The 10,664-nt window shown below is 44.6% G+C and overlaps 2 protein-coding genes across 3 annotated transcripts; both read left to right on the top strand.

The window, feature by feature from the left end:
* The first annotated feature begins 287 nt into the window (after positions 1-287).
* LOC117145236 (GTP-binding protein Rheb homolog) lies at positions 288-1,858 on the top strand. Its single transcript, XM_033310812.1, has 5 exons — positions 288-634; positions 763-834; positions 938-1,145; positions 1,205-1,334; positions 1,391-1,858. The coding sequence occupies exons 1-5, from the start codon at positions 586-588 to the stop codon at positions 1,478-1,480; spliced, it is 549 nt and encodes a 182-aa protein (XP_033166703.1). The 5' UTR covers positions 288-585; the 3' UTR covers positions 1,481-1,858.
* A 664-nt stretch (positions 1,859-2,522) lies between these two features.
* On the top strand, positions 2,523-10,613 carry LOC117145235 (dihydropyrimidinase). Of its 2 annotated transcripts, none has more exons than XM_033310810.1 (12): positions 2,523-2,630; positions 5,652-5,739; positions 5,802-5,865; positions 6,085-6,275; positions 6,335-6,411; positions 6,666-6,800; positions 6,860-6,922; positions 7,188-7,334; positions 7,589-7,827; positions 9,022-9,257; positions 9,326-9,799; positions 9,869-10,613. In XM_033310810.1, exons 2-12 carry the CDS (start codon positions 5,661-5,663, stop codon positions 9,946-9,948), a joined length of 1,785 nt encoding a protein of 594 aa, XP_033166701.1. In that variant the 5' UTR covers positions 2,523-2,630; positions 5,652-5,660; the 3' UTR covers positions 9,949-10,613. The 2 variants fall into 2 exon arrangements, with proteins under 2 accessions (XP_033166701.1, XP_033166702.1); XM_033310811.1 differs by lacking the exon at positions 7,589-7,827 and adding an exon at positions 8,406-8,629 and having other exon boundaries at positions 9,869-10,612.
* The last annotated feature ends 51 nt before the right edge of the window (positions 10,614-10,664 follow it).

The following is a 10,664-nucleotide window of genomic DNA, read 5'->3' on the forward strand; positions in this document are numbered from 1 at the left end:
CACTATTTTTATTTCAAAGGCCTGTTTAGACATGGCCGCAGAATCAGGCTCTATTTGCAATTATATAACAAATAAAACAGTTATTTTAAGGAAATAATAATATTTAATAAATATGAAAATAAAAAAATAACTTCGACTTATTACATTTGAGTACGATAACGGGCCTTGATAATTTCAGCGTTCAACCGTTAACCGTTGACCGTTAAAATAGTAGACGATAGTGCAGTGTGACGGCTTCGCATTAGCTGGCAAATGCCTTATGTTAGTAGACTAGAATTGGTATTTCGGCGTCGTCGACACCAGCACTGACTAAACTTCAGAATTACTGTTTTCTTTTAGACGATCTGATAAATAATACTTGAATTAAAATCGTCGGAAAAGCTCTAGCTGTGATAGAAAGTATCCTCAGCAAGCAAAATAAACGTAGAAGCAATATTCCACACACATACACAGTTAACGAAAGAGCACAGGCATACCCACACAAGCGCACAAAAAGTCGAGGGGCGACAGCAACAACAAAAAGTGTGGAAAATCACAAAACCAATACATTTCTCCATTTATTTGAAAGCACTAGGCCCCAGGAAAATGCCAACCAAGGAGCGCCACATAGCCATGATGGGCTACCGATCAGTGGGTGAGTTTTCCCAGGAAATTCCGCCAGAAGCACAGCTGTTGTTGCTGCTGGCACTGGTAATTGCGTAGTATTTCGACAACAGCAACAACTATGAACAATTGACCATAATAATTACGCTTCGCCCGCAGGCAAATCGTCGTTATGCATACAGTTCGTGGAGGGCCAGTTCGTGGACTCCTATGACCCCACCATCGAGAACAGTAAGTTCCACATCCCATTCCGTGCGGATTTCTTCGAAGCCAGGATGACTCTACGCTTCGATAGCAGTAGCAATGCGTAATGATCGGTAATTCCCATTCGCAGCCTTCACGAAGATCGAGCGTGTAAAGTCGCAAGACTACATCGTCAAGCTCATCGACACGGCGGGCCAGGACGAGTACAGTATATTCCCGGTGCAGTACAGCATGGATTACCACGGCTACGTCCTGGTGTACTCGATAACCAGCCAAAAGTCCTTTGAGGTGGTGAAAATCATATACGAAAAGCTGCTCGATGTGATGGGCAAGAAATAGTAGGCTTCTTCCCCGTGGGTTACGCTTGAGAGCTATGCTAACCTTTTTTGTCTTTCAGTGTACCTGTGGTGTTGGTCGGGAACAAGATCGATCTGCACCAGGAACGAACCGTTTCCACGGAGGAAGGCAAGAAGCTTGCCGAGTCCTGGCGAGCTGCATTTCTGGAAACGTCCGCCAAACAGAACGAAGCAAGTACCAAGACCAATCACACTAGCTGAATGCATCTAATCCACTTCCTTCGCAGTCCGTGGGAGATATATTCCATCAGCTACTGATCCTCATTGAAAACGAGAACGGCAATCCCCAGGAGAAGAGCGGTTGTCTTGTATCGTAGGGCGGCTGGGAAGCTGAAACTACGGCCGAACTGTTGGGAATACGGCAAATCGCTATGGCAATACGAAAATCGATTATCTCTTATCTACACAGTTGGGCCAGCGTGTATGGCGGGGCGGGCCGTACCCCTTGTGCGCAGCAGGAAAATCTAAAAACCTAATAGACCTAATAGTTTTAAGACCAAACAACAAGTAACCAATATCAAGAGAGCTGAATGCGTCCGCTAACGCTGCCCAGCAGGTTTTGTGGTTCGCGTTTAGCGCAACACAACAGGTTTAAGTTAGTACGTTTTTTTCACAACAACAATTCAGTTACAAATTTCATATACAAATTCTGCAAACCTTTAGTTTCAATTTAAATATAATTTTTCAAAATACTATTCAAGATTGTGTTTTAATGGTCAAAATTTTTGAGTGTGAAAAATATAAATAGAGGTCGATTTATAAAAGTTACAAGTTCGGCGAGAAAAGCTGCCAATTGCAATTCCAAAGTGCTGGATTTACTTAATTTCGTCTATACCTGATTAAATAAGACCGATACTGTCATGATTTCCATAGATTTCCAACTGTTGTGAATACTGTGGCCAAGGTTCAGTGAACAAAACAATTGGGAGGATCGAGGTATGGTTCTTAATAAGAGTAATTTCAAAAACTTATAAAGATCTTTTGTCATCAAACCAATTAACTGTTTGGATAAACTTAAAGGGTCGCCTGGCCACTCTAGCAATAATTGCATCTGTTAAGAAAAATAAGGGGACTTTAAAATTATATACCGCTATTTCTTATGTCCCATTTGGTCGGGCGAATTTGATTGACACTCGCTAAGATTTGGATCGCTTAATATTTGTAAAAGCTGAAAATAGAAAAAATACATAGAAATTATTCAGCATTCCAATAAACCGATTATGAATAAAAATATTTCTTGTCTTATCTTTAATCTAAATTCGCGGCTAACAGAGCGTTGTGCGAACTAACAGTGCTGTTAGCTGTCAGCTGCCATAACCCACCACGAAAATAGCAAATCCACCACAAGGCGAGTTCCAATCGGACCGAGAGTTAAATGTTTTCCGATTTTCAAACAGTGAACTTGTGCGTGCGTTAAAATTAAACTCGTTCAGCATTTAAATCGCGTGAGATTCTTGCCTTTTAACGGTAATTTAACAAAGCGAGCGATTCGTATTAAATGTGAATGTTCCCCATGTAGAAGAAAGCGAGCTGGTTTTTCTTCTCTATTTTCTGTATTGCAATTGTTTTTCTGGCCGACTTTGGCTGGGTGTGTGTGTATGTGTATACTTGTGCGCAATGCGTGGGTATTTTCTCAGTTTTTCGTTCTATTTTCAAATTTTATTGCTCTCGCATAATAGTATACATATGTACAGCATTATGTTTGACCGTTATTTCGAATTTCTCCAACACCGCGAGTTTTTTGTGACGGCATTTCCCAGTCCCGATTTGTAAGCCATCTCTGTACATTTGTATGTACATATGTGGATAGGTATGTTTGTACAACTGCACTTACAACCCGCTAATCAGGTGCAATGCACATACATCCATCGATTCCGATTCGGAATCCCAATCGGAATCCGAATGGGTGGGCCACTGGCTTTTCTTGTTGCTTCCTTTCCGGGCCACAGCCTTTTATCGATTTAATAACAATCGAACGGCCGCGAGTCGTTGGACTCTGCAAAAACCGGCACTCGCACTTGGCGGCGATGTCTGGCCAGGATTGGAGATAGGAGCTTGCAGATGGCAACGGACTAGATGTTATTGACGTACTTAGCCATGCTTATGTATGTGCAGATGTGTTTGAGGTCGAGTCTTGATTTCCAGGTTCATCTAGCTCACTGGCGATAAGTGCTGGGACGCGTGTCAATATTTATACCCCCTGGTGATGATGGTGGAACTACGGAACCAGGCTATGCCCATCTGGGGGATGGGCCCATGGCTGATAAGATAAGTCGCGATTTTATAGCGCCCATAAAAGCCGCAGCAAGCCCACAAAACAAGTGAAACCTGCCGATTGTGCTATTATCAGGGGATTAAACTGACAGAATGGAAAATCAGTCTATTCAAGCAGATTTCATACTATAGTTGAAGCTCTTTTTTCAAATTAAAACACATAGCTGCTTGGCCTAAACATCTCGCTAGTTTGATGAACTTAACTGACCGCAATTAATAGTATTTTTATTTATCATCCAGCTGGCCTGGGAGTCACGTTAGAGTGCTTAATTGGCACAGCAAGTGCCAGTGACTGATGCAAAAGTACTAATATTTAACGAGGCAACTGCATTTTTCAAATTAAAGAGAACTAGCGACCCACAAAATTCGTACAGCGAATGAGCTTAGCACATTTTCCCCACATTAATGCGGCTGCATTAATTGCATTATGTACCTACGAGCCCACTTGTATGTGTATGTTTAAACACACTCGTTCCGCGTATTTACATATGCATACGTGTGTATGTAGCCATGCTAACAGATAGTCTAGATCTAGATCAGTGCAGCCAAGCACATGGGGTTTTTGTGCTCGGATGTGCGCCGCCAAAAGGGGAAAGTGCTCACTTATCCAATCCCATTGCCGATCTACCCAGTCGCAATTGAACTAATGAAATGTAGCCATCCTCCAACACGTCATGCAGCCCGATAATCATTACCACAACTCAGTTTGCAGACACACACTTGCGGTAGAAGCAGTAGTTGCTAAATCATATTTAATATGCTGCAGCTGAAGTACACTCAGAAAAAATATAGTTTGAACTTTGTCTTTCGACTAAAATGAAGATTGAAACTGAAGCAATGATGCAAAATGAATATGAATGAAATGAATATGCAAAATCAATTAATAAAAAAATCTTTTATTTAGCGATACCTAAAGTGGCTGAAGTTTTTTAAAATATAATCAAACTAAAATATATTATCCAAAATACAATAAACCTGATGTAGTTGCTGATTATGTAATCTCCACACACCGTCAATGAAGACCCTCTGTCCATATTTTTTTTTTAGAAGCAATAGTCGTAAGACAAATCACTTTAACCCACATGCATACTTCATCGCACCCGTGGGGTTCTGGCCCATTGACCGCAAGTGTAGGAAACAAGTCATGGTGGCACCACAACAAACCTTTTCCGCACCGCACCTTTCCTGGCTTGCTCTCTTTTCCCAGTTCGCCAAAGTGCCCGTGTGGCACAATTCGAACTTGGCGTCAATGCCGTTCTGTAGCCACCGCACTGGTGCCACATCCGATCCGATGTGGGAGAGTGTGTGACGAGGGCGCAGTACGTCACTTCGTCACTTCGCCACTCGGCACCAACATCAACAGCAAGTACGCAATACATAATGCTTGAGAGGAAGACCGGCCAAGTACGGGGTCAATGCCCGCTGGCCTGGTTGGTTGGTTGACTGACTGGGTTGGCTGGGCTACAACTGCAGCGCAGACGTCGGAAGATGGCCCTTGTAACGGCTTAGGCGCAACATTAATATTCCGCCTGTTGTGAAGTTACCGCACCACGTCGCATTGGGTTCCGTGTCTGCCGGCGGAACAAAACGCTCTCCGAGTGGGGGAACCAATCTGTTGAAAAGACAAACGAGCTGCGATGACATTTGTGTCGCTGCACTGTGGGTCACAGCATCGTCAACCCTTTCGAAAGAACCTAAAACACCCCGCAGCACAAATGCCTACCGATTACGATTATGAGTGCGTGCACTCGAGCCCAATGAACACTGTAGCCGTATTGTTATTTCTCAGCTTTTGTAGGAAGATTACTATCCATTACCAAGATAATAGCTGAGCTTAAACATAACTTAGTTGCTAACTAACCTATTGCAATCATCTAAATTGTGCGGTTTCTCATTCACATGAATTGAAATTCCTTCGTATATGTATGTAATCAATAATAAGATATTGTATACTGCATCGAACTGATTATTCTTCGAGTGCATGTGCTTGAGTTCAGTTTGCGCCGTTTAATGTGCGGCACGTGTCTCGAGCCTGTCCTGGAGCGATGCCTCCGATGATGAGTCATAGGCCACGGCCACCACCAAAGGCCCAACAACCCCAAGCGAGTGTATGAATGGAAACGCCAGCTCGCGTGTCTGTGTGTGGGAAATGGGGAAACCCTCCCCAGTCTAGTCCAACATTCAGATTCACTCACGGAACCCATTCGATTGCAGACTCTCGCCATGTCGACCAGCCCGAAACCGGTTAAGAAGGTGCCGATTCACTTGCAGAGCGCCCAGAATCGCGTCTACATCAAGAATGGTAAGCTCATTAGCCGACCCCGTGTGGGAATACATCAAGTTAGAACACTGATTCCATTGCAGGCGAGATCGTCAACCATGACAAGTCCTTTAAAGCGGACGTGTACATCGAGGATGGAATTATCAAGTAAGTGATTTTAATTACACTAGTCCAAGTCCACGCTGCATGCGAAATGTTCAGTTCATTTGAGCTACACCTTCGGCTTTGACTTAGTGAGAAAGATTAATCTAGACCAAGAAGGATTAGAAATGGCCCTCCAATGCAAGCTGGTTTGCCAAGGGCGTTGGCATGACTCACGAGAAAAGCACGGAAATTTTTACTTAACCACCCTTATCCTATTGCCAGGTTTGTGGGTCCCTCCTCGGAAATAACGATACCTGGCGGAGTGCGCACCATCGACGCCAGCGGACTGATGATCATTCCCGGAGGCATCGATCCCCACACCCACATGCAGTTGCCTTTCGGCGGAGCCGTGGCCGTCGACGATTTCTACCATGGAACCAAGGCCGCCGTGGCAGGTGGCACTACCATGATCAGTAAGCAGGATTATCAAAACGCTTGACCTGTACTCATTTATTCCTGTCCACTCCCCTAGTCGACTTTGTTCTGCCCAACAAACATGAGTCGATGATCGAGGCCTACGACAAGTGGCGCAGCTGGGCCGATCCTAAGGTGAGAATTGAAGGGTGTATATTGGAAGAGGACATAGACTTTTGTTTCAAACACAAGAAAGTCTAAGTATCAGGGAGTAGTAAGTTAGTTAGTAGCTAGGAAAAGCTAGCTAGCTTTGTTACCTATTTATGCTAGTTAAACATACATATAAAATAGCAAGATTAAAGCTCTTGTTACGGATATGGCTTGTTGAAACATGAGGAATCTATGAGTACATACATTTAGGCATGTAATCAATATAATTGTTTATTTAGGTATGCTGCGACTACGGATTGCATGTGGGCATCACCTGGTGGTCGAAGTCGGTGTCTGAGGAGATTGGCATTCTGTGCAAAGAGCTGGGAGTGAACTCGTTCAAAACATTCATGGCCTACAAAGGACTTTATCAGGTACGTCGGCTATAGTGGAACGCATCTGCTTCATAATTAATGGTTTTCCACCATTTCAGCTGAATGACTCAGACCTTCTGGATGTCTTCGAGCGTATCAGGCACCTAAATGGCGTTGCTATGGTAAGGCTACTTGCACCATTACTAATCCAACTTAAAGCAAGACTAGCAAAAAGATTCATAGGAACTTCCTGTTTAATGGGATACACCCATCTGGACAAGCTCTTTCTAAAATTCGATTGAAATATATTGTAAACAAGTTTGAAAGGATGTACATTTAAAAAAAAGTTTGTGATATAGGTTTGAAGCCAGCTTCAATGCACTATTTACAACCATTACAACCATCCACATGCATCCACTTGTAGTACAACTATATTCGTTTCCACAGGTCCACGCGGAGAATGGCGACATCATTGCGAAGAACACGCAGCGCCTGCTGGCCGAGGGCATCAATGGGCCGGAGGGTCACGAGCTGTCGCGACCCGAGGAGGTCGAGGCCGAGGCGGTGCACCGCGCCTGCGTCCTGGCCCACCAGGTAAGACCACTCCCATGTCGCCAGACAGTGGGGGATGTATGGGAAGTGGGAGGAGGGAGAAGGGAGGAGGCGGTGTGTGTCCATGCCGGTTGAGTGCCACTGTGCACTGTGCCGCGCATTGTAATCATGGTTTATTTAATTATGTATGTTATTTATGATTTTGATTTCCTATTATTTCCATTGTGTATGATGCACCCTGTACATATTATGCGGTATGCGGCACTTGATATAACCCCACAATAAACGTAACCTAGGCCGATTGTCCCCTGTACGTGGTCCACGTGATGAGCAAGTCGGCGGGTATTGAGCTGGCCAGGGCACGCCACCGCTACCGCGGGCGATACATAATGGGCGAGACCCTGGCCGCGGCCCTGGGCACGGATGCCACCTGTTGCCAGCACCTGGGCTTCGACGCCGAGGCTGCACATGTGCTCAGTCCGCCCTTGCGGCCCGACAAGACGACCCCCGAGTTCTTGATGAAGCTGCTGGCGAAGTAAGTCCTGCCTGTTGCCTGGGTTCACATTCCGGGCCGGGACCGTAAATATCAGAGGAAACCATTGTTTCGAACTCAAATTATTCGATGATGTTGGATAAGCCCCACGATTTTTGAGTTAGTTGATCTTCCCAGAAAGCTGCAGGAGTATTTAAAACATATTTAGAAAGAAGAAATAATTTAAATTACATAAATAATGATTTTGAACCGGAAGCATAGAAATGCAGGCCTTATAAATGGACATTTAGGATTGGCATTGTCACATCGCCCATATAAAGTTATGTTTTAAAATTATATGTTGATACTAAGGTTTTAAGCAATCAAATCCACCATGTAAACTGAGTAGGAAAATTAATAATATGATTTTAAATGTATAAAATGATTACGGTCTCTGGTCCTGGGATAACTTGTCCTTGTTCATACTGGTTACTCTGCATACTAACCTGGTTTTTGCTTCTGCCTGCCTGAATCGTATCCACTAACTATCTAACTGCGCCCGTTCTCGAAACTAACCCACTAATCCAACGACGTTTCCATGTTTGCCATTGCTTCACTCACACGCCCACCCACACGTCCAGATGAAGACGCCGCTCTTCGTGTCCGGCCTCACCAGCAAATCCTCTGCCGAGCTCGTGGGTCGCGCCCGTCGCAGTGGCTACTGCGTGTTCGGGGAGACGCTGGCCAGCTCACTGGGTCGCTCCATGAGCGCCGTGCCCAAGGGCGACCGCATCTACGCCATCACCAGTCCCCCGATCCGCGAATCCGCCGAGACACCCAGGCAGCTGATGAAGTCCCTGGCTTAGTAAGTATCTCCTTGTTTCAGTGGAATCGAAGACCCCGTACTTTGGCCCATATTGGCCCATGCCAAATTATTAGGCGGCAAAGAATGCTAAAGTGCATAGGTTTTAAACGAGAAACCCTAATATGAAGTTTTTATGGATGTCTGGACTTGGTTTTGCGTTGATTAAAGTAAATCTAAAGAATTAGAATTAAGAATATTATTCTTTTAAATATATCAGACACACAATAAGTTCATATATTCCACATGACCATGCTCCAAAAAGTAAGTATACAAGATTCAGAACACGATCGCTGCATTTCCCACCCTGCCGGTGATTGTTTGTTTCGTTACTCTTAACTGACCATCTAAAAAGGTTACCTAGATTCCATCATTGATCCACATTTTCTCCACAGTGACGATTTGCAGCTGACTGGCAGCGACAATTGCACCTTCAACAAGGAGCACAAGGCGCTCGGAAAGGGTGACTTCACCAAGATTCCCAATGGCGTCAACGGAGTCGAGGATCGCATGTCGCTGGTCTGGGAGAAGGGCGTGCACGCCGGGCTTCTGGATCCATGCCGCTTTGTGGCCGTGACCAGCACAAATGCAGCCAAGATATTCAACATCTATCCCCAGAAGGGACGCATTGGTAAGTCAGTTGGAAGCATCCGATATTTACTCAGTGTTTAAAGCAACCTGCTCTCTTTTACCTTGTAGCCGTCGGCTCGGATGCGGACATTGTGATCTGGAATCCGAATGCCACCCGTACCATTTCCAAGGATACCCACCACCACGCCTGTGACTTCAACATATTTGAGGGCATGACCGTGCACGGCGTCTGCGAGTTCGTCTTGGTCCGCGGTCGGATTTGCGCCGAGCGCGGAAACGTGCGGGTGGCGGAGGGCTTTGGACGTTTCATTCCCACACCTGTTCGTCCGCCGTTCGTCTACGACATCATCGAGGGCAAGGTGCAGTCGCAGCCGGAGGAGCAGCACGAGGAGAAGCAGAACGGCAGCGTGGCCAAGCGGTTCGCTGAGCTGGACATACAGATTCCGGTGCAGGAGCCCATCAGCGCCATGCTGGCTGGCAACCTAGCCATGCCGGCGGAGGGATCTCTGTGCAGCACACCCTCGGTGCGTGGCCGCGTCGATGGAAAGCGCGATTTGCAGGAGTCTTCCTTCTCCATAAGTGGTACGTTGACTATAATCAATTGTTTCGTAGTTGAAATCTATTCTTGATTGTTTCAAAATCTCTTTTCAGAGGAGCTCGACAGGTCTGGTGTTCGAGCGTGCATCAAAGTGAAGAACCCACCTGGCGGAAAGTCTTCCGGATTCTGGTAGATCACAGACCCGATGTCGCATCGCATGGCGTATGGATGCGGAATCGCACAATCTCCGACGACAGTGTAAGCCAAAGTCTGCGCTCATTCGACAACTAAACTGGCATTTAATATAGATCCCTGAAACAAAATCGTAATCTAACCAAATTTCAAATAAGTACATAAGAGCATAACCACAAACCAATTAAGAAGGTATCATAGAGTCTGCTTCGTCATTTTGTATTTAGAACCGATTGCCTCTTGTTGATACAATTTTTGTTAAGTGCATCATCAACTGAATGAAATGCCTCAAAGCATTCGAAGTCGAAAATCAAAAATTATGGCTGCTTAAGGTATTTTTCGTTGAAATCGTTTATTTTAATACTTTGTTTATTTACAAGGAGATTTAGCACAATTTAACTCTGTTAAATTCATGACACTATTGCAATTGTTTATTGATTACCCGCTTCGAAGTAGAGCACATCGATCATGCCACGTGAGACAAAGTAGCGCTTGGGAGCAAATTCGGCATTTAATCTGAGGATGTCTAAAAGTAATACTTCAATCGATTTTTTGATAAGATAAAAGTATAAATGTGGAAAACTATTTATTAAAAATACATACTTTATATACATATATTTAACAAAACAAAAGCCGAACACAAAGATCAAACTAATAAACTTTACCAAAAGATAGAATTGCATCTTTTAATTTCCAATTGAAAGCCAAAAGGGAAAA

Source organism: Drosophila mauritiana, chromosome 3R (genome assembly GCF_004382145.1).
Source record: "Drosophila mauritiana strain mau12 chromosome 3R, ASM438214v1, whole genome shotgun sequence".
NCBI classification, from domain to species: domain Eukaryota; kingdom Metazoa; phylum Arthropoda; class Insecta; order Diptera; family Drosophilidae; genus Drosophila; species Drosophila mauritiana.

Bases quoted from the DNA above. Each gene is read 5' to 3' on its own strand.
- LOC117145236 (XM_033310812.1), top strand. From the start codon at position 586: ATGCCAACCAAGGAGCGCCACATAGCCATGATGGGCTACCGATCAGTG. The intron at 835-937 runs GTAAGTTCCACA...TCCCATTCGCAG, and splicing joins TGACCCCACCATCGAGAACA to CCTTCACGAAGATCGAGCGT. The intron at 1,146-1,204 runs GTAGGCTTCTTC...TTTGTCTTTCAG, and splicing joins GATGTGATGGGCAAGAAATA to TGTACCTGTGGTGTTGGTCG.
- LOC117145235 (XM_033310810.1), top strand. From the start codon at position 5,661: ATGTCGACCAGCCCGAAACCGGTTAAGAAGGTGCCGATTCACTTGCAG. The intron at 6,412-6,665 runs GTGAGAATTGAA...TTGTTTATTTAG, and splicing joins GCAGCTGGGCCGATCCTAAG to GTATGCTGCGACTACGGATT. The intron at 7,335-7,588 runs GTAAGACCACTC...AACGTAACCTAG, and splicing joins CCTGCGTCCTGGCCCACCAG to GCCGATTGTCCCCTGTACGT.